Source organism: Pangasianodon hypophthalmus, chromosome 19 (genome assembly GCF_027358585.1).
Source record: "Pangasianodon hypophthalmus isolate fPanHyp1 chromosome 19, fPanHyp1.pri, whole genome shotgun sequence".
NCBI lineage: Eukaryota > Metazoa > Chordata > Actinopteri > Siluriformes > Pangasiidae > Pangasianodon > Pangasianodon hypophthalmus.
In genome coordinates, this window is record NC_069728.1 from 3520061 (window position 1) to 3543638 (window position 23578).

Genomic DNA, 23578 nt, shown 5'->3' on the forward strand with positions numbered 1-23578 from the left:
ATATTTTTTTTTTTTTATTTGCTTGTAACTCTGATATTACATTGATATTACAAAAAAAAAAGAACATACTTGTCACGTTTATCTAGTATTTCCTATTATAGGATTGCAACAAACCAAATCTAAGATTATTAAACCTATTTCTAGACACATTTTATTAATTTCAAGCTTGAAATAGTCTTGTTCTATTGGCAGATAATTTTTTAAGCATTTATTTCTAAAAAGAAGCAAAATTATCTGCCAAAAGAATAAGAAAATATGTGGAAATGAGTAAAAGCATCTAAAAACAGGCTGAATAATATTACATTTATTTACAATAATCTCATAATAAGAAATATTACATAAATTTGCCCATATTCAAGATATTTTTGCTTATTAGGACATCATTTTGTTTGTTTGTTTGTTTGTTTTGCAGTTTACCTAAGTATCTGGAAGTATATAATAAAATCATGCAACATAGCTTTTATTGATCTCATTCTTGCAGGTTAAATGTGTCAGTGCAACAGATTTCTCACATCTCGGTATAAAGACATTAACTTTACATTCATGAAGAAGAGTCTATACTACTGTGGCTGCTGCACAATTTATGAATAGGGACATGCAAAATTTAATTACATTTTTCTTTCTTTGAAAGTTTTCAGTGAGACTCACCTTGCTTATGTCTCCAATGTTTTCTACTACACTCACTGTCCACTTTATTAGGAACACCTGTATACTCGCTCATTTATGCAGTTATCTAAAATCATGCAGATGCAGGTCAAGAGCTTCAGTTAATGCTCACATCAAACATCAGAATGAATCAAAAGTGTGATCTCAACTCAATTCAATTTTATTTATATAGTGCTTTTAACAATGGACATTGTCACAAAGCAGCTTTACAGAAATATATAAATTCAGGATATAAATTATAAATTTACGAATTTATCCCTAATGAGCAAGCCAGAGGCGACGATGTCCAGGAAAAACTCCTCGAGATGACAGAAACCTTGAGATTTCACCCAAAAAAAGACCAGGTGATTTTTTTTTCTAATCTTCAACTGTCTAGTTTTTGTGAGTCTGTGCCCATGATAGTCTCAGATTCTTGTTCTTGGCTGATAAGAGTGGAACCTGATGTGGTCTTCTGCTGTTGTAGCTCATCCACCTCAAGGTTTGATGTGTTCTGTGTTCAGAGATGCTTTTCTGCTCATCACGGTTGTAAAGAGCGCTTATATGAGTTATTATATCCTTCTTCGCAGCAGGAACCAGTCTGCTCATTCTCCTCTGATCTCTCTCATCTACAAGGTGTTTCAGCCTGTAGACCCTCTGCTCACAGGATGTTTTTTGTTTTTCACACCATTCTGTGTAAACTCTAGAGACTGTTGAGTGTGAAAATCCCAGGAGATCAGCAGTTTCTTAAATACTCAAACCAGCTTATCTGGCACCAACAACCATGCCACGATTAAAGTCACAGAGATCACACTTTTTCCCCATTCTGATGTTTGATGTGAACATTAACTGAAGCTCTTGACCTGTATTTTGCATGATTTTATGCATTGTGCTCCTGCCACATGATTGGCTGATTAGATAACTGCATAAATGTGCAGGTGTACAGGTGTTCCTAATAAAGTTGATAGTGAGTGTATAGTGGATCCTGAGTCTAGAATACATCCTAGACGAAATGCCAGGAAACACACACACACACACATATTTATGTATGGAGGCAATTTGTACTACTCTGGGAGATGTGAGGCAACAACTGAACAAATACACGACTTCTTTTATCCTACAAAATCATTTATTTTTTGTCATCTTCAGATCAGCAAACACTACTCTTGTTCCATTTTATCATTGTATTGTTTAACACATCATGAAGCTACAGTTGATTTGCTTTATCATTGCTCTTTTGATTTTCTAACTGCATTCATTTATTTCTTGTTCTGCTCTGCTATTCTCACTCCTTTATTCACTAATTTCAACATTTCCAGGGTTCTTCTTCCTCCATCTCATTTTCATCCTTTCTTTCTTCAGTCTGCCAGACCCAGCTCTTTGCGCGTAAGTGCTGCGATTGCTTTGTCCTTCAGCTCCTCAGGTGAGGCGCACTTCGGCTCGGACTGCACCTCCACGTTGTTTAGCCTCTTCCACAGGTACTCTATTTTAGCATCACAGTGCCAGGGGTTAGAGGTCAACTCCACCCAGCTGATCCCTAAACCAAGGGTGCCAGGTGTCAGGAATGTCAGGTAGTTCTCTGAGAGGTCCAGGTACTGCAGCCGGTCGAGGCCGTGGAACACTGTAGTCGGGAGAGACCGCAGCTTGTTCTTCTGAAGGAACAGGTGAGTCAGGTTAGTGTTGTGGCTAAAAGCCTTGGCGTCCAGGGAATGAAGTTTGTTGTCATCCAGGTGAAGTCTCTCTAAAGCATGAAGGGAGTGGAGGCTCTCGGCTAGAAGCACCTCTAGCAGGTTCTGTGAGAGGTCCAGAGTTTCCAGGCGGCTCAGCTTCTGAAGCAGAGCAGAGGGAACTTTCCTCAGCTTGTTCCCTGACAGATCGAGCCACGTGAGGCTGCTGTTGGCGGGCAGCCAGTCGGCATTGACGCTAGTGAGCCAGTTGTCTTTAAGAACCAGGTTGAGGAGCGGGGCATGATAGAACACCCGAGCAGGCAGCTCCTGTAGCTGGTTACCTAAGGGGAAAAACCCACACAAATACAGAAAGAAAATGAATATTTACAGCCAAAATCTTGGCCAACTGCTTACCTCAGCACACACAGCCTCCACGTTTATATCTGAATACACTGAAGCAAGGGCACGTATCATCGTCCAGTTACAGCACGGGTGATTGCGTGAAGACTGCACGTGAAATTTGGTCAAATTCAATATTTTAGTGGAACAAATTATCAAACATCTCAGTGCAATATCGTGCTGTTTGTTCATTAAATGCAAACTGTTTTCACTGGATAGCGCGGCCGGCATGAAAATCTCCTTCAAAGCATCTCTTGTACAGGAGCTTCAAATACACTGTGTTTTTATGAGAGGGAAGATTACGGCTCATTAAACAACAGGCGTTTAATATGTCATATTGAGCCATGTCCGGACACACACAATCTCTTGGGGGGGAATGGGTGTGTGTTGCTGGTGGATAGATTTTTGCATCTCAGTCTCAACATTCACTGGACAGCGCACTCTGCTTGTCCTGCCTGCACACACAGCTTCTCCATACGATGACTGGGAGATCTCTGAAAGGGGCGTAACCACATAAACACCTGCCAATCACTTAAGCGGTGATGAACATGACTGACATCTCAATTTCAACATACTGGCACCAGACTCTCAAAGCGCTCAGAGCTGCAGCAATGTTCAGTGGACTGTACTGTAAAAGTTTTCCACTTGTAGTTTAGCTTGTTATTTTATTTCTGTAATCTTATTTTATCTTGCAAGTAAATAAATTGCAAATATAATGTTATGTTTGTGTTTGTTTTTTTTATTATTTATAAGTCTAGATATCTAGCTATCAATACCTTCTTCAGTGAAACTGAGCTAGTTAGCAACTTAGCTCACAAATACTAGTAATTCTGTCGACCTGATTTTGGAAAAGTCGTTCCATACTCTTACTTATGAGAGACTGAAAATTAAACAGGAGGTCAGACCAACAGATAAAACAGCACAGACAAAGATACATATTTCAATAACACACACCCTTTAAAAAAAAAAAAAAAAAAGACTTAGAGGCATGCTCTTTTTCATGTGTGTGGTCTGTTGAGTTTGTGTGAGTACTGCTAACACACACACACTCCCTTAGAGTTAATGGGCCTCATTTATCAAGCTGGATACGAACAGATTTATTTGTAAATCATTCGTAGGAGCATTTACAATCCATTAATTTGAAAAGAAGAAAAATAGGTATCCTACTTGTGCGCCTGAGTGTGTGTAAATTTACACATAAGAAGACTAACTAATGTAAACCTCGACTTGATCGACTTAATACAGTCAGGTCCATAAGTATTTGGACAGTGACAATTCTTTTTTGTAGTTTTGCCTCTGTACACCACCACAGTGGATCTGAAATGAAGCAATCAACATGTGACTGAAGCGTAGACTTTCAGCTTTAATTCAAAGGGTTTAACAAAAATATTGCGTTAACTGTTTAGGAATTACAGCCTTTTTTTTACCTCCTTTTTATAAAGAAAGCGAGCCAACACAAACCCAGGAATTAAGACAAATAAAACTAATTCAATTATAACAAAAGAAATGGCGCCGTATAAACGGAGGGCGGGTTTATAAACGCTCTGTCTGAGCAAAACTGTGAGCCGTAAACAAACTCCTTAGTGCTCGCTTATCGTTATTAAATATTAAAATATATTATTAAATATTTTAACTGGCATAGCAGTGAGTACAAATAATTTCCACTTGTGTCCTTGAGCCTTTACCCTGAGTGTTCATTTCGTGCTCCCAGCTGTCTGTGCACTCGACCTTTTATGGAGTTTTGTGGGCGTCACTACATGCAAATGAGCTCCGTTAGAAACACGCTACAGGTGATTAACACACACACGTGAGTACGAAGGAAATCAGCATTTCTGGAACCTTTGTGAATCCAGCTAAATATCTTACACAAAGATTTACACACAACTTTACTAAACGATTGATAAATGAGGTCCAGTGTGTGTCCTGCTTATACACACACGCGCAAACTTATCTGTGAGGTCTGAGCTGCAGCGGCAGGCAACAATCCTCCCGTGCTCTGGAAAAACATTCCATGGTTAAATATATAAAGGTGTTATTTCTTTTCTTTACACACACACACACACCCATACACACACACACACACACACACCTATACACACTCATACACACACATACACACCCACACACACATACACACACCCACACACACACATACACACACACAACCACATGCACACACATACACACACACAACCACACGCACACACATACACACACACATACACACACACACACACACACACACACACCCACACGCACACACATACACACACCCATACACACACACACACACACACATTCACACACACACACACATATACACACACGCACACACATACACACACACATTCACACACACACACACACACATACACACACACACACACACCCACACGCACACACATACACACACACACACACACCCCCACACGCACACACATACACACCCATACACACACACACACACACCCATACACCCATACACACTCATACACACACATACACACACACATACACACACACCCACACGCACACACATGCACACCAACACACACACACCCACACACCCACCCACACACACCCACACCACACACACGCACACACACACTCACCCACACCCCCCCTCACACACACACACCCACACACACCCAACCACACCCACACCACACACACACACCTGTAAGGTCTATGGTGTGCAGGTGATGAAGACCAGTAAGCAGGTCCGCCGGTAAGCTGCTGAGTCTGTTTCCTGGTAGGTGGAGCTCCTGGAGAAGGGGCGTGGCTCCCAGCTCGTGGGCGGAGACGCTGCTCAGGTTGGTGAACTGGATGGTTAGGGAGGTGGTGTTGCCTGGGAGACCGTCGCTAGGGTAGCGCGAGAGCGCCGCATCGGGACACACTGCCTCTACTGACTGGATGCCGAAGTGACACGTGCAGCGCACCGGACACGAGAGGGCGCCATGGCAACGGAACCAGAGGATCAGCGCGAGCGCGAGGAGGCCGCGAGAGTCCATCTGAAACACTAAATACACATATATATAAATATATAAAAATATATAAATATATAAAATCACACACACAAACACAGAGTATATGAGAATCTTATGCATTAATGCAAATCATCTCAGATCCCCAATAAACAGGCTTTAAACCGCACTAACTCATATGGAAATGTTATACACAGACATCATAAATTTATCATGCTAGATAAGTAAGAATTGCAATAAAATATGCACATAAAGCACATTTTCTCCCCATGTGAATCCCATAAACTGTAACTAATCTACACCTGGTGTAGCTGAGGTGATCAGAGCAACAGCATGAAGAAGATGAAATGGATAAAATGAGGCCTTACCTCTCAGCTCTAATGAAGTCTATATCTAAAATCAGTCAGTTTAGACTTCTCCTGTTTTCTTTTCGCTTTTAAATCCCCCTCAGACTGAGATTTCATCAGCTCTGACAGGAATATGGGTCATGGGGAAATTTATCACTAAGCAAATAATGTCAGGACTCGACGTCCAGTCCAGCAGTCACAGACTAGAGGGAGAGTTAGAGTGAGAAGTTTTACTGCAGCAGGGTGTCTGATTAATAAAGGATTTATATTCAATAGCTCTGGACATGAGCTGCTAAATCATTTTGAAGAAAAAGGAGGCTTTACGCACCGTGTGTGAAAGCTGCAGCAGATCCCAGATCAATAAGAGTGAATCATTCATACAGAGCTCTCTCTCTCTCTCTCTCTCTCTCACACACACACACACACACACACACACACACGTTGCACAACGCCGAGGATTTTTGTGCGCCTGTTCCAGACTGTCCACATCACACTGGTGTACCTTGTACTTTACCAAACAGTCACTCACTGTCACCTCCATCTTCTTACTACTGCTACTACTGCTACTGCTACTACTACTACTACTACTAATAATAATAATAGTAATAGTAATAACAGTAATAATGAGAATGGCAAGCCGAAAAGCATGCTGAGTTTAACTCATAAACTGAAGGACGGTGAAATGCGTCACAGCCCTGAACCCCATGCACACTGCCCCTGTAAATCCCGCATCATGGGGCTGTGGACAGGCTCTATAACATCCTGTTTCATTTACCAGAGTGGTCACGTCTTATGAAAGCAGTGTTGCACTGATGACTAATGCACTGATGAGGGAACATTTCTAAGCAAGGTCGGGGTTGAAGGCGGGGTTTTTATGGGCCGTGTGCAAACAGGGACAGTGTGAAATAACATCAGAAACATCTGCACTGACTGGGATGGTGTGATGATGGGCTGTGGCTGACTGGGATTTGTTGGTGCAGATGGAGATAGTGTGGAGGAGACGCACCAAAGACGTGTTGCGTCAATGCTTTGAGTGTGTGTGTGTGTGGGTGGGTGTGTGTGTGTTTGGAGACGCGGAGACGCGCTGATGTGTGTGTGTGTTGATTGTTTCTAAATACAATTTAACTTTTGTTATTCTTCCTAAGAAACGTGTCATTCCATGAGAGAGAGAGAGAGAGAGAGAGAGAGAGAGAGAGAGAATTCAATAATTATTAAAACATTTTCCTATTAAAAAAATTATTTGACACAAATAAAATCCAGGGCAAAACACATATGTGCATGTATATAGCACCTTAAAAGATATACACACTGTAACTGACTAACTTCATACAAAGCTATAACACCAGATCAACTAAGAGAGGAGAGAGAGCAGGAGAGGGAGATAGACAGAGAGATACACAGAGAAACAGAACAAGAGAGAGAGAAAAAACACAGACGAAGAAAGGGAGAGACAGAGAGACAATGAGAGAGAGACAGAGCGAGAGAGAGAGAGAGAGACAGAGACAATGAGAGAGAGAGAGAGAGATAGACAGAGAGAGAGAGAGAGAGAGAGACAGAGAGATAGAGAGAAAGTTGTCCTGCATGTCATGACAGAGATCGGGTTTGTTCTGTCCAGGACAGAGATGCACTTTTTTCTAGTTCTCATCCCCGGATAATTATTCAGATCAGATCAGATCTAAGTCTCGTTGCTCACGCACGTGCCCTCAGAGGTGCCATTGCAGCCTTAACGGAGGGGCGCGCGCACTCCCCGCACTCTCCCGCGTCACGTCACAATGAGAGCTGCTGAAGGCGCAGTCGCTCAGAGGCTCTCCGGGTTCCTGTAAGCTTCCTCCCGGGATCACAGTGAGCACGATGGAGAACTCCAGCAGTGATCCCTCCACCGCGGCGCTTCTAAACCTCGCGGGGAATGCCGTGAACGCGTCCAAGATCCCGGACGCCGCCTTGGAGAGCTGGAGCGCGTCGGAGGAGCCGCTGGTACCCGCGCGCTTGGCCGTGGCGTTCTGGGACTCGCCGCTGAGCCACGGCATGAACGTGTTCGTGGGCTTCATCCTGTGCTTCACCATGCTCGGGCTCGGCTGCACGGTGGAGATCAGTCAGTTGGGCGAGCACGTGCGCAGGCCGGTCGGGGTGCTGCTCGCGGCCATCTGCCAGTTCGCCATCATGCCGCTGGTGGCCTTCCTGCTGGCGCTCGCCTTCTCTCTGGACGACGTGGCCGCAGTGGCGGTGCTGCTGTGCGGCTGCTGCCCGGGGGGCAACCTGTCTAACCTCATGACCCTGCTGATCAACGGAGAGATGAACCTCAGGTACACATCACACCCCTCTGCTCCAAGTTTCACACGCGCTTCTTCTTCCAGTCCAATCATCATTATTATTATTATTATTAGTAGTGGTAGTAGTAGTAGTAGTAGTAGTATTTTGTATATTGGGCAAATTTTAGACAAAATATTTAAAGAAAAAAAATCTGTCCAGTAATAAGCTTTAAAGGTGAAAAGTGAATAACACATGAAATTAAATGTTACATCATTTCCTTAAGCTCCTGTTTTTACACTTGTGTCATGAACGTGTCTGTATCTAGAGCAGCTCTTTCTGGTTCTCTGAAGAATCTGTTGATCTGTTGGTGGCTCTTTACACCTTTCTGTTGGAGCCACAATTACCTGAGGAGCTGTGCATCACAAATAACTTAACAAATAATATAGCTACTTAAAATGCTTTTAGGGTTTATGTATCAAAAAAATGTTATGGTACAACAAAACTCATAATTTACGTGATAGTGTGTCAGTCTGGCATGATGTGTAATGTGTGTAATGTGTGTGTGTGTGTGTGTGTGTTGACAGTGTTATAATGACCATCTCGTCCACGGTGCTGGCGCTGCTGCTCATGCCGCTGTGTTTGTGGCTGTACAGTCGCGCGTGGATCGACACGCCGGTGGTGCAGCTGCTGCCGCTGGGCGCCATCACTCTCACCGTCTGCAGCACACTCATCCCCATCGGACTCGGGGTCGCACTCAGGTCCCTGTACCCCCGCGCCGCTGACATCGTGCTCAAGGTAACATCCGACACGTCAAACAGGCTGAGGGCCACGTCCCAAACCGCGTGCTGCTGTAGGCTCACTAAATAAAATGGTTAATATGGTTATGATTCACTCTGAGAATCATTGCTCTGAGGTATATTGTTTATATACTATAACCTGTTACAGTACATTGAGGGATTTCATGAACTCACTGTGCTGTATATCTTCCACTCTGCTTTAAGGCGTGATTTATATTTAAAACAAGGCTGAAAAAACACTACCTCACTACTTTGGCAATAATGTGTGGTTTTGAACATATTACTTACAATATATGGCCAAAAGTATGTGGACACCTGACCATCACACCCATATGTGCTTGATGAACATCTCATATCAGATTTAGTCTCCTTTCTGCTGTTATAATAAGCTCCACTCTTCTGGGAAGGCTTTCCACTAGATGTTGGAGCATCTCTGTGGGGATTTGTGATCATTCAGCTACAAGAGCATTAGTGAGATCAGGCACTGATGTTGGTGAGGAGGTCTGGGGTTCAGTCGGTGTTCCAGTTCATCCCAAAGGTGTTCAGTGGGGTTGAGGTCAGAGCTCAACAGGTTTCAGCCCCTTAGTTCCAGTGAAGGGAAACTGTAAAGCTACAGCATACAGAGACTTTCTATACAATTGTGACTTCAGCACGCCTCTGACTTCACTATCGGCTGTAATTCAAATGACAGGTTTAGCCTATATTAATGCTCTATCTATTATGTTATCATTCTTATATAGTAACATCTAATTCACATAAGTAGTTTTCTGTAAACGTATTTTTATTTAGCATTTTTTTTTTGGAAGGAGTCTCCAGTGTCAGTGCTTTGTAACAGGCAGAGATAAAGCTGTTCTGACACAGGGAAGTCTTCAGGATAGAGGACTTTGCAGTTTCTCAGTGACATGACAAGCTGCATTTTTATTTGTCTACTAATAAAATGTGTCTAGGATAGACAGAGAGAAAAAGATAAATACAAAAAGGCAGATGAGGAAACAACTGATGTTATAAAGTAAGTGTTAACAGGAACTAACTTGTATCACAGACAATATTAACAACTATAAACGGCTAAAAAGTATGACGTGTCTGTCTTTAATGAATAAACAATGGTTAGAGCTAACTGCTAAGATATAAGAGGAAGAAAACACTTCAGGGAGTGCTGCTATTGGAAAATATTCAACTTTATGATTGATTATTTTGATATAACGCTCTATTGTGTTTTATTCCTTATTTATACAACACACAAAGGTCTGTGAAGTGCTTGCGCTTTTACACTGGCATTGAAAACGAACCTATATGCTTGTTATCTCATGTTAGGCACTTCACTCAAAGACAAACGCTCCGATCCTAAAGGCTGTCCAATTTGTTGGACAAATGATGCTTGACATAAGAAAGTACTTTTCAAGAGACATGAATTAATCTTTGTTCTGATCATCTTGACAAGTCAATCACAATCCAACAGACTTTTATGTTTAAGGAATAATGAAATAAGCTATACTCAGGTTTGAGGTTTAAGACGCTGCATGTCACCGTTCAGGTCATGGTAATGCAGTAATGCAGTAAACTAGACAGGAGCCTTGAGACAGAAATGATGTTCAGTAAATAAAATTGAACAAGAGCTCCTTCTTTCAGTTAATTTTATCATGAACAGCTTGATAAGGGCCTGGTGGGCAATGAGAGATAGAGACAGGGAGGGAACGAAAGAGGGAAGAGCAGAGCGATAAAGGGTATCAGGATGTGTGTGTTTGTGTGTTTTACAGGGTAAAGGGGGAGGAGACTGCTGTAAATTAAAGGGAGTGGATAAAAGCAGGCTCTTTTGTACTCTGATCAGTAGCACTGAGTCAGACGTGCCTACATGTCTTTGACCCCCAGTCTTCAGTTTAAATACAATTCTGTTCTGCTGAAATTTTTAATCGGGGCATCTTTTTGTATTTTTCTTCAGCCCTTTTTATAGATTGAATGGGAATATCTGGAGGCAGGTTTCTATCAATACAATGTGCTAACCTAAAGCATTCTCCTACGAAGCACTGAGGTAAAGAAACACTGACAGCTTTACAAAGGTTTAGAGGTCTCATTTGTAATGGTTACAAATAACCTGCAGAATAGTTAGGTTGTTTTCAACCCTCCATCATACCTCTTACATGTTTGGCAGATATGTGTAATTAATGATAGTACTGAATGGAACTGAATTAATGATAGTGCTCAGGAGCTCCGGCGTAATCAGGCTACAAATGGAAGTCCAAGAAGGTTAACTCGGAGTAATAATAGCTATATGGCTGGGAGATATGACGACATAATATCAACATTGTGATAAATTGTGTAACGATACACTTTCTGGTGATATCGTGGGTATTGTGATATCATCTGACACATTTTTAATTTAACAATTACAAACTCTTGATAAAGTTTTCTACTGTCTGAATTTTTAAAATTGTAAAATGTTAAAAAGTTTTTTCAAATTGTTTTTTTTGTTTTACAGTCAGTGTTAATTCATTTGGGGGAATGGCCCCACATGGTCAGCCTAAAAATCACCATCTAGTTTTAACTTAAAGTCTATTGTATCAATCTGAAGTTATTAACTGATCAGTGATGGAGACTTGAGTGCAAAACTGCTTTGAGCAATTGCAGTCCTAAAGCTATCCAAGGAAGAACATCCACTTTTTGACTCTATAGTACACAGCTGTAGAAGGGATTTATTTATAATCGCACTATCTGGTGTCACCCAGATGAGGATGGGTTCCATTTTGAGTCCGGTTTCTCTCAAGGTTTCTTCCTCATATCGTCTCAGGGAGTTTTTCCTAACCACTGTTGCCTCTGGCTTGCTCATTAGGGATAAATATATAAATTTTTTATATAAATATAAATTATCCCTTATTGTGAAATTTAATTTTTGTACACATTAAATAAAAGTATCATCAAACAAATTTTTTCACGGATAATTTACAAATACAATACTGTATTGCTGGCAGTTTGTTAGGAAGCCTGTATATCATGATGCATATCATGTATCGCAGAAATGTCTAAAAAAAATATCGTGATATAATATTTTTGTCATATCGCCCACTCCTAAATAGTGATACACAATAAAATGTAACAGTGAGAAACCAGGCTGGAGATCGAATAGATATAAATCATTGTAAGAGTGCTAGGTCTGTATCAAATGCACAGAAGTTAGCTAAATTCCTTTCTTAGCGTTTTACCCGCTGCTCCTGTTTATCCACCAGGTGTCTCTGTGGTTGATGCTCATCACACTGGTGCTGCTGTTCATCATGACAGGTGTCATGCTGGGGCCTGAGCTGCTAGCAACCATCCCTCCCGCGGTGTACGTAGTAGCCGTGCTCATGCCGATGGCGGGATACGCAGCAGGCTATGGGCTGGCCATGTTCTTCTCTCTACCACCCAATGGCTCCCGCACCGTATCACTAGAGACGGGCTGCCAGAACGTCCAGCTCTGCACGGCCATCCTGAAGCTGGCTTTCCCTCCACAGCTCATGGGGGCAATGTACATGTTCCCGCTGCTCTACGCACTCTTCCAGGCAGCCGAGGCCGCCGTCATCATCCTGGTGTATCGCGCATACAGGAGCGAGGTGCTTCGCAAGCAGGACCTGACTGGAGAGGACGATGATGACACCAACATCACATACAAGAGAATGAAGGAGGAGGAAGACGGGCCGTTTGACACAGCGTACGGTTCAGTTACCGTAAACAACCCCAACTCCATTGAGCTGGAGACTCAGGGAGGGGCAGGAAGCCCAACGCCTCTGTAGAAGACACAAAAAAAATGGGACATCACTGTGAACAGATGCTTGAACTGTGCAATACATTGTGACATTCCATGTTTTTAATGCCAATCACTCACTGCTGAAGTATTATAGCTGTATTTTCAATTCGATTTCTCATTACCCCATCATTGGTAATATAGCCTTTAAGATCTCTGAAGCCTTTCTTTCAAAAAGAAACTCACTGCACTTTTAAGAAACTCCTCTATTCAGAACAAGCTGCCATGAGAACTAGAGAAATAGATATACAGCTTAAACCTTAATCTTGGGCTAATTACGCATATATCGACCATGATCATTCTTCGCTGACAGTCTGTGCTTAGGCTTAGTTTGAGTGCCCCAAATAACCCTTTCCTGGAAATTCGTATATTCATGTTCCTAAATGCTCATGATGCCATCTTAATGGTACTTATAAATATTATAAAATTTACATAATTCAGCTATAGGACTATTCAAATAAATGCCTTATTCCGAATCTCAGAAATAAAGTTATAGGTGAGGAAGAACCTCCATATGCACTTCTGTTATTCAGTGTCAGTGTATGTGCAGTGGGATTGGTAATAAGGTGTATAAAGGAGTTTATGAAGACTGTGCAGGACAACCACTACTTCTTTTGTTAAAATACAGAACTGACCTGACTTTATATGTTTACAGCAAATGAGATGAGGGAGTCAGGAAAGTATACTGTTAATAAAAGCATGATATTGCCCAGCTGTATGCTGTTGTGTGTTGTGTGTATTCTGTACACGCCAGGGCAGGGGTTCACAACTTCTGTGCAGCCAGGCAGATCTTTAACTATAAATAAATTCCACTGACCCCTCCGTACAAACATAATCCAACTATTCAAACATTAGGGTCATTACTTTTTTCAACAGAATGCATTAGGTAGGTCGGAGCTGACATTATTTATAAATTTTTTAAATTATAAAGGTTTAGATTTAACCTTATTCAGTTCATGCAAGCAGTTAAACATGGTTATGATTCACTCTGAGAATCATTGCTCTGAGGTATATTGTTTATATACTATAACCTGTTATAGCACATTGAGGGACTTCATGAACTCTACTTTAAGGCATGATTTATATTTAAAACATTTATATTTAAAATATTTAAAATTTATATTTTGGGACATATTACTTACACTATATGGCCAAAAGTATGTGGACACCTGACCATCACACCTATATGTGCATGTTGAACATCTCATTCCAGATTTATTCTCCCTCTGCTCTTATAATAAGCTCCACTCTTCTGGGAAGCTTTCCACTAGATGTTGGAGCGTGGCTGTGGGGATTTGTGATCATTCAGCTACAAGAGCATTAGTGAGATCAGACACTGATGTTGGTGAGGAGGTCTGGGGTTCAGTCAGTGTTCCAGTTCATCCTAAAGGTGTTCAGTGGGGTTGAGGTCAGGGCTCTGTGCAGGACACTCGAGTTCTTCCACTCCAACCTTCACACACCATGTCTTCATGGAGCTCGCTTTGTGCACAGGGGCATCGTCATGCTGGAACAGGTTTGAGTCTCTTACTGTAGTTCCAGTGAAGGGAAACTGTAAAGCTACAGCATACAGACATTCTGTGTGATGGTCAGGTGTCTACATACCTTTGGTCATACAGTGTAGTAAGGTATGCAGCGTCATATCTACAGTGCAGGTGCAATAAGACAGCAGAAAATACTCCACTATCTGTTATCGAAATGTAAAAACATGTTGATAAACACATGTTAAATAAGGCTGCAGTGCCAGTGTGTGCTTGTTGGTGTGTTAGTGTAAAGTGATAGTGGCTGTGCTGATGATGCAGCCAGAGTTAATTGGCTGGAATCACACACCTGACCCTAATTAACCTGCTTCTCTCTCCGCCTACTTAACTTGCCCTTATTCGCTCCATCAGGCGGCTAAGCGGAAAAAATAAAATGGCTACGTACGGAGACGAGTCACTCGACAACTACGTTTACTCCTCGTATAACCCTTACTCGTACAGATGCCCGAAGCCCAGGAGCTGGCGGCAGAAGAGCTACCTGAGCGCGTACAGCGACGGCGAGGGCTATTTCGACAACTACCACCGCGCGCAGCTCAAATCCATCCTGTCGCAGATCAACCCGAACCTCACACCGCGCCTGCGCAAAGCCAACACCAAAGACGTGGGAGTGCAGGTGAACCCGAAGGCCGACGCCTCGGTGCAATGCTCGCTTGGACCGCGCACTTTGGCTGCGCGCCGGCGGGACGCAGTGCGCAGGCGCAGACCGGATGGCCAGACACCCGGGAGCCCGGTGAGCACCGGGGTTCGGTTCCCGCGCACACACGCCGTGTACTCCCCGATCGCCACGCGGGGACTCGCGGCTCTCCTGCAGGACCATGATGATGATGATGATGATGAGCAGCAGAAGTGTGGAGGAAGGACAGAAGAGGTCGAGAGCACAGATAAGGGCGAGGAGCTGGAAGAGGGCGTGGAGGACAAAGAACCAAAACCCAAAAAATCCAAACCAAAGCTTAGTCCCAGGAAAAACAATGATGAAGGCGAGCAGATAAAAGTGGACGATGGAATCAAGAGTGAGAATGAGAAAAGCGGTCAGGACGACTCCAAGTCCAAGGGGAGAGTGCGCTTCCAGGTGAGATGCTTTCAATGTTTTGGTCCAGATGGATAAATTGTTTTTGGTGAAACATGCTTCATTTAGATTTTCAGTGCAAATCAAAGTTCACAAAAGCATTGAAATGCTTTCAACACTCTTTCCATGACATGATAAACCCATATGCTTCCTGCTGAAATGCTTGAATAACTACACATTGCCCTGCATGTTTTGAACCTTGCACTCACTTGAGGGGAACCAGATCTTTCAGTCTTACTTGTAACTGAAGCTGGCAGTATCTCAGGAAACCCCTAGGTCTTGTGTCTTGTACCTGTAATTAAAGCAGAGAACACTTGCTGGACGTGGTGCTACCTGCTGTCCGCACTCCCTAACCATCACCATCTCTCCTCCTGATAGTTTTTGGAGCAGAAGTACGGCTACTACCACTGCAGAGAGTGCAACCTTCGCTGGGAGAGCGCCTACGTGTGGTGTGTTCAGGGCACAAACAAGGTAGCAGCAGGATTTGTGTTGGCTTTTTTTTTTTTTCCCCCTCCATTAGTTGATTGGCTATAAACATGTCAGGAATATTGTTCTGCATTACAGGTTTATTTCAAGCAGTTTTGCAGAACGTGCCAGAAGGCTTTCAACCCATACCGGGTAGAGGACATAACCTGTCAGGTAAGCTGACCACATTAATGCCTTCTTTTTAACAGACCTATCAAAAAGATTGATCCTTTCATATTTCTTGTTTCAGGGCTGCAAGAAGGCGCGTTGTACATGTCCAGGGACGGCACGCCACGTGGATCCTAAACGGCCACACCGACAAGACCTGTGTGGTCGCTGCAAAGGCAAACGGCTCTCCTGCGACAGCACGTTCAGTTTTAAGTACATCATATAGTGCGTCCTCTGATCCCTGCACAGAATCTATCCCGATGGCGGTTCACTGCTGTTCTAACTAATGCATGGGCAAGGATCTCTGCCATCCTTGGCCTCCACCAGGGACGACCTCCGAGACTGAAGCAGAAGTCTTGAAGAGGGAGGCCTTGTACCAGCGCCAAAGACTGTGATGGTTTTTGTTTTCATTCACTTGTGTTAAACAGCAGCGGTCTCAGTAGTGAACCATTTCGGAAAATTGAAAATAAATCGAAATTAACAGCAGCACTGGTGCCTGGTGGTTTTTGTCATGTAAATGCAATGACTTTACCAAGTTGCTGTTAACCAGCATTGTCTCTGTAAAAAGGTGGTCTGTTCTCCTGTTCCTAATTTGGTTGATTGAAAGCCAGCTTAACTACAGTCACTATATCAAAACCCATAACTGGCACCTGGTTCATACCACATTCACATTAGGGTTTGGTTTAATCCTCCACTTTCCTGTCTTTGATTCTTGTACCTGCTTTTAATGGGAACTCTTCTCTGCCCTGGAATAAAGTGTGTGCACTTTTTCCAGATGAAATACCATGAACATGATTCAAATGTGTCCTAAAAATGTGTGTATATGCCAAATTATTGCTAGTTGAAAACCAACTCTTAAGCTGCTGGCAGAGGTAACCAGGGGTTTTATATTTTAGGTTACAATATCCTGATGTTGGTGAAATTTCTGTCAGGCTGCAAAAACAACTCCGTATAGAAGTGTGTGGGGATTTTTTTTCTTTTCTTTTTTTTTTTTTAAAATCCCTCATTTGCACTCACTTGTCTATGGCACCCCTAAAGGGACCTTTGCAGAAAAAAGTGTACATACAAAAATTTATTCATGATTCCTTCTTTTAATAAAAAAGGACAACACTTACTTCCTCATTCTTTCAGAAAAAATTCTCATTAAAATGATTAAGTGCCTGAGAATTTTTCATGAGTTTTGTGGGTTTTTTTTTTTTTTTTTTTTGCAAGTCAGTCACAATATCCATGCTTGACCAGTCCTACCCTCTTGTCCTCAGTGACATATATATATATATATATATATATATATATATATATATATATATATATATATATAATGTCACTTAAACCACAGTGACCCTGACCTGGATAAAGCTGCTAAAGTTACTGAAGATGAATTAATTCAGTAAACACATCGTGCATCCCATGTTGGCCTTCTTTTCCTGTGAGATTAATCTGATGGCCCGGTCCTGAGACTGTTGCTGGGTCCTACATGATCTCAGTTGAAGCACACCTCTACTCCAGAGCATCAACGATCTGTCACTAAATTTTTACAGCAGGTATTGGGTAAGCATACATTTACTTCCTTTATTTTAGTGGAAACTTGGAATAATCTCTGAGAGATTGAGTGCAGAACTTTTCTTACATTATCACTTACCCACACAGTGCAGATAATGTGCAAATTCTTTTTTTTTTTTTTTTTTTTTAAATATACATTTGCATTTGACTTAACACTTTTTAAACTTAACTACACTTTACAAAAAATCTATTTATTCAACATGTGGGCTAAAATAAAACTGTAACTACACACAAGTGTATCTTAGTGCGTCTGTGTAGTTGTTTTTAATCACAATCATAATGATTTGGGCAACAAATCAGTCTCCTGTACCATGACTGAACACACACACACACACACACAAAGAGAGCGAATTAGACAGACAAATGTGGTCAATTTGCTTTTTATTTAATCAGGACAGGGTAAGACAGGTGAGTGAGATGACAAAGAGGGAAAAAAAAAAAAACAACAAAAAAAAAAGGAACATGAGAAAAAACTGGATAATGCACCTCTAAATAAAAACTATTTTCTCCAGGGAAATAATATATCCATTAAATAATTAAGAACAGCATCCAAAATGTACCAGACAAGCAACAGAAAAAAATTCTCTAAGGAATGAATACAATGACTAAAAAAAAAAAAAAAAAATGTGCCGTGACACTGTCATGTCCCTCCAATGCTGTAAGTAAGCGCTTCGTGTTGTGTGGTCAAGCGAAAAAGAAGCACAGTGCTTTTGAAAAAGCGCAGCGGGGCCAATAACCCATCATCAGTGCAGCCCTGAGTCTGGGAGATCACACCGAGCCAACATGGATGACCACCGGCCCCCGGTTTCCCCCCTCGGCAGGGACTTTAAAGCATGGCGTCAGCAGGAGACTGCGAGCCAACGTGAAGATCACAGTGGAGATTAAGGAATGCATATGTCCAAGCACAGCTGGGAAAAGGCAAGAGAGCGTCAGAGTGACAGGAGCGGACGAGGCCCGTCACCTGCTCCCAGCCACGCTTGCTGGTTAAAAGAAAAAGCTGAAAATTAGATTTGTGTATCTAGGGCAAAGAGGTTTGTTAGTGACTGTTACAGCTGTTTTTTTTATTTTTTATTTTTATTGATTTATTTCTTTTTTGCATTAGCTTCATACTCTATTCTGGTTGAACAGTGCATTACACAAATGTACAAGGGAAAAAATACTGCTTTTACACTATACATTTTTCTAAAATATATACAGAGTACAATAAGTTATTGACATTTCCATAATGAGTTGCAGCCAGTTTGCACTGTGTGCATTTTAATGTGCTAATGTGCATGTGAGAATGTGTGTGCAAAGATCGGCCATACGTAACACTCTCGCGCTCACACACACACACAAACACACACACACACACACACACACACACACACACTCACACACTCACACATACAGATGCGTCCTCACACACTGACACATGAGTCTATGGTTGTCTACAGGCAGCTACTTATTTGGTTATAGAGTACGAGTTTTGTTAGAGCAACCCAGTGAAAGCTAAAGTTTCTGCTCGACGCAGGTCAATAAAGTTAATCCTCTCTTTATACAGAGTCCGAGGGCCGAGGCCTCGCTTCTCAATTATACATTAAATACCCTTTACATTTACAACCTAGGATTGTTAGCTCTAATAAAAAATATATTTCTCAAAAAATATTTCTTGCAGTGCTTCCTCACTTTCAAGCATGCATTTGAAAACTTATTGTTGTGTTTGATGAGTAAAATATGACTTGTACACTGTTTCCATAGCAACCCCACCACCAAACAACCGTTATGATCCCAGTGCTCTACACACAGGTCTTTTTTTTTTTTTTTTTTTTGTTTTTTCTTTCTTTGACACACCAGAGGTCATAGGTCGTTCCGCTAAAGTTTCCAGTTTAGCATCATCATCGCCCGGTATCTCTTCCTCAGTCTGGTCATCAGTGCTTTACACAGCGGTTGCGTGTTATTTCAGAGAAAGAACAAAACGGCAAGGAAAAGAAGAGGAAAATGAATTTGTGTCTGAAGCACAGTTAAAGTCAATATAATCCTCACACACACACACCCACACACACACACACACACACACACGTACGTACGTATACGTACACGTCCATTAGCCCTTTAAGGTGAAGTGTCAAGAAATACCCCAGCCCTTAGCCCCTCCCACTGAAGACACCATACTTCTGCTCGCTGCTGGAACCCATTCGCTAGTCTCGACTTTTGACTTGCAGGGTCTTTTCACAGTCCTGAGCTGAGGACTGTATTGTGTGTGTTGATCTGGGTCTCAGCAGTGGGTGTTTGGCTGTAGATGTGGCTCTGGGAGCTCTGTGCTTGGCGTAAAGCCTCGCGGATCTGCAGGTTGAGCTCCATGAGGCGACTGCTGGCCTGAGACAGATCTCTGCTTGGCCCCACCACGGCTACACACCCGGTCTGACCCAGCGTCTGGTGACGGAAGTAGATATGCAGCAAGGTTTGCACTGCGTTGTCCTTCTCACTGCCAAAAATGTCATTAGGCCACAAGCATCTGAGAAAGAACATTGGGGAGGAGAGGAAAGAAAAATTTTTTTAATGTTGATCAGATTGTATACAGTACTTTAGTACATGGCTCCTGACAAAAACAACAACAAAAACCCTCTATAGCCCTATTGGGACTGGATTAGTTTATCAGGAGGACATCTGTAATAAATTTTATAATCTTCAATAAAATTCTCACATAAACTCTCAATAAACTCTCGCATCCAGACAGCAATGAAGTTACCACGGGAGGAGCGAGTTTCTAGCGGGTTGTATTTTCTACAAACAAGAATGTTTGGGTCACACGTGTCACATATATAAAACAGTACATATTTAACAGTAAATATTTAAAATTTATATATATTTAATATATTACTGGTAGCGTTACAGCCAGTAATTAATTATAGCAAAGTGAAATTTGATGATATTGTGCGCAAAGTGAAATGATATTGTGCGGATGTGAATATAAAGTAATGATTTATACGTGTAGCTGCAGTTATAACGGCTCCTTTAATCAGCTTGTGGGATCTCACTTTTTCTTTCACATTTTCTTTCTCCTCCTGAAAATACTTTCCCAAGTAGTGTGTGTAGTCGAGGTTTTACCGCTCAGACCGAGTACATGGTTCAATGCCTCTGCTAAAGCATTAATTTTTCATTTCATGATTTGGGAAGTGTTTAATATCTGGAGGAGGGTCGACCATCAACCATCTTTTTTTCCAGCGTGAGGTGAATAAAAAAAAAAAATTCACAGTAACTAAAAATCACCAGACTACAATTTATCAAACGCTGAGTTCCATGAAAAACAGGAGGTAATTTTTTGGCTTGCAATTTTTTTTTTTAAAGGAGGACAGAGAAAAAAACAGACATCTGAAAGGAAATAAAATCACAAAGGAGCACGTGTAAAATAAGAAACTACCCCACAACACCATGTACATTTAACGCCATCCGAATAGGGCTTATGGAGGTCTTTTCCCCAGCAACATAGATCAACATAGAATTGAAACAGGAAGCAATACAGAAGAGACAGTCGTAACGTAAGCGATGCTCTGTCCTGTTCCTGCCAGTTACTCTATTCTGGGAAGGAATAAAACACCAGAGCAGGTTTTCATCAGAAAGACTAACGTATACCAGTGGCAGTAGAACATGGTGGTGTGGACACTCGAAAAAGTGACATGAGACAGAGGGACAGTGAGTAAACCACAGACGTGTTTATTAACTATAATGGTATGTCATTAATCACATAGACACATTGCTCTGCGACTCCAGGCTACAATTATTGTAGTTAATGACTTCACTGTGTGTAGTGGGAAATATATGAATATAGCGTATATGAATTGATTCAATTTTTAAATCAAAGTTTGAATGATAAAAAGCAGGAAGTCAGAGTTGTTGTGGATTTAAAGGCTGGATAAACTGTTCTGTGAGACCGGTAACTAAATATTTTGAGTCACCTCAGTTTAGTGACTTGTCTGTAAAGCTTTTTTTTTTTTTTTTTTTTTTTTTAAAGCTCCAAGTCTGTGTGTGTGTGTGTGTGTGTGTGTGTGTGTGTGTGTGTGTGTGTTTACCTAAAGGCTTTGACTTGTGCGAGGGCAGAACTGAAGTCTCGTGCTCGGAGGCTCTCGATCAGCGAGTGGATCGCCGTCTCTGTGCTGGACTGCACTGCTGCAGACACGCTCACCCCCTCCTGTCCATCACTCACTGACTCCGCCTCTTTCAGACAGCTCTCCAAAATGGCGAGCTCCTCTGACATGTTGGTTACCTACAAAACACAACCGTTTCATACATATACTTTTAAAAACCTCTAATGATGACCAGCTTTCTCTGTACAAACCTTTAAGAAATTACATTGCTTTTATTTTATACTATATATATATATATATATATATATATATATATATATATATATATATATATATATATATATATATATATACACACACACACACACACACACACACACACACATATATATATATATACATATTCATACTGTATTTTATTCTAATTATATTTGTACTGAGAAATAGATCTGGCTGCTTCTACTGAGAACACCCACCATGTGCAGTCTCTAGAGATCACTAACTTTGTTAGCATTGATCTGTGATTAGATGAATGGCTTGGCCCAGCCCTGTAGTTAATCAGTCTTACTCAGAGAAATAATCTAGTTACAGCTACGGTCCAAGAGCTCTGAGCACACAGACCTTACTTTACATCATTACTGACAAAATAACAATGCTAACAAATAAATGTAATAATTATTTAGAGTGGCCAGAAAGCTGGTGTCTGGTTTTAATGCATTTATTAATTAAGCCTTCTTACACTTACACAATACAAAATCAATTAAAAATGTCTGTATTATAAACTAGGTAGTGGGTGGGAATTGGCAAGAAAAAAAAAGTAAACTTACAATTTATATGTCAGTGTAACACTACACACATCAATTCCCCTTGGACAGACAGACAGACAGACACACACACACACACACACACACACACCTCGGCCTCTCTCTTTATGGTTTCCACTCGGCTAACGAGTTTGCAGTAGGCCTGAAAGAGCAGCAGCAGCTGAAAATGAAGCTTGTACAACCTCCGACACAGCTCCAGCTCCTACAGAGACACAGAACCAACCATTATTATTCTCATTCCACTCACCGATCTGTTTTTATTACAGCGACTAGCATGAGCAGCATGGCCGCATGATCACAAGGATGGAATGGGTGGGTGGGTGATGGATGGGTAAATGAATAAATGAATGGATGAAGGTTCTGGGTTATAGAGATGATGGAAGAGTTAAACCAAAAGGTTCTCAACCTTGGGGCCGCAACCTCACACAGAGTCGCCTGAGACACAGATGGGGTCACAGCGGATTTTTACATTCTTATTTTACATAGAATTATAGAATTCTGTGCAGATGCAATATTTTTAAAACAATAAGTAAGTAATTATCTAAATTTAATCAACCTAAGCTATTTATTTAATTTTGGAGTTCCTATGTCCAATTTACATCAGACTGCAGCTCATAGTTATGAGATGTACACAAAGTGTGTTTTTGCCACCTTATTTTTAATAAATACAATATTCATGATTTATTTTGTGTTATATGGTAGTTCAGGTCCTCTAATTTGATTGAACAAGCGGGGTTCCAAGAGTGCTGATATTTAATATAACAGCATTGGGGCATTTCACTGTGTGTATCAGTCCCCTCGTCTGTGTTCACGACATAAAATTCCAATTCTAGCAATAGTTCATTACACTGAAACCGTTACTACTGTCAGTCAGTCTGTGCGTTGCCATGGCAACATGCAACGCCCTATCCAGCTGTGGCTTCTTTGGGAACTATTTTCGCTGACGGAGTGTCAGACACTCACGATTGCGAGTGTGATACTGATTTTATACAACAGTCTTATTAATAAGACTTGTATAAAATCAAAATT

General features: G+C 41.6%; 4 protein-coding genes across 15 annotated transcripts in view; 2 read left to right on the forward strand and 2 right to left on the reverse strand.

Moving 5' to 3' along the window:
* Positions 1–803: 803 nt before the first annotated feature.
* Positions 804–6390, reverse strand: si:dkey-90m5.4 (leucine-rich alpha-2-glycoprotein). 2 transcript variants are annotated; one of them, XM_026946853.3, is made up of 3 exons: positions 6368–6390; positions 5386–5727; positions 804–2650 (listed from the first exon to the last, which is right to left on the reverse strand). In XM_026946853.3, the coding sequence occupies exons 2-3, from the start codon at positions 5717–5719 to the stop codon at positions 2001–2003; spliced, it is 984 nt and encodes a 327-aa protein (XP_026802654.3). In that variant the 5' UTR covers positions 5720–5727; positions 6368–6390; the 3' UTR covers positions 804–2000. The 2 variants fall into 2 exon arrangements, with proteins under 2 accessions (XP_026802654.3, XP_026802653.3); XM_026946852.3 differs by lacking the exon at positions 6368–6390 and adding an exon at positions 6061–6219.
* Positions 6391–7157: 767 nt separating this feature from the next.
* Positions 7158–13579, forward strand: slc10a4 (solute carrier family 10 member 4). Its single transcript, XM_026946889.3, has 3 exons — positions 7158–8342; positions 8874–9084; positions 12308–13579. The coding sequence occupies exons 1-3, from the start codon at positions 7891–7893 to the stop codon at positions 12848–12850; spliced, it is 1206 nt and encodes a 401-aa protein (XP_026802690.2). The 5' UTR covers positions 7158–7890; the 3' UTR covers positions 12851–13579.
* Positions 13580–14727: 1148 nt separating this feature from the next.
* On the forward strand, positions 14728–16584 carry zar1 (zygote arrest 1). The gene is made up of 4 exons (XM_026946890.3): positions 14728–15468; positions 15844–15936; positions 16030–16104; positions 16181–16584. The coding sequence occupies exons 1-4, from the start codon at positions 14773–14775 to the stop codon at positions 16322–16324; spliced, it is 1008 nt and encodes a 335-aa protein (XP_026802691.3). The 5' UTR covers positions 14728–14772; the 3' UTR covers positions 16325–16584.
* Positions 16585–18022: 1438 nt separating this feature from the next.
* Positions 18023–23578, reverse strand: part of fryl (furry homolog, like) — a 101247-nt gene continuing 95691 nt past the window's right edge. For all 11 annotated transcript variants that reach the window (XM_053242016.1, XM_053242012.1, XM_053242010.1 and 8 more), the window contains 3 exons: positions 22641–22751; positions 21711–21904; positions 18023–20155 (listed from right to left, as the gene is read on the reverse strand). In XM_053242016.1, the coding sequence (XP_053097991.1) occupies positions 19870–20155; positions 21711–21904; positions 22641–22751 (591 nt within the window). In that variant the 3' untranslated portion in view covers positions 18023–19869. The remainder of the gene's footprint in view (positions 20156–21710; positions 21905–22640; positions 22752–23578) is intronic.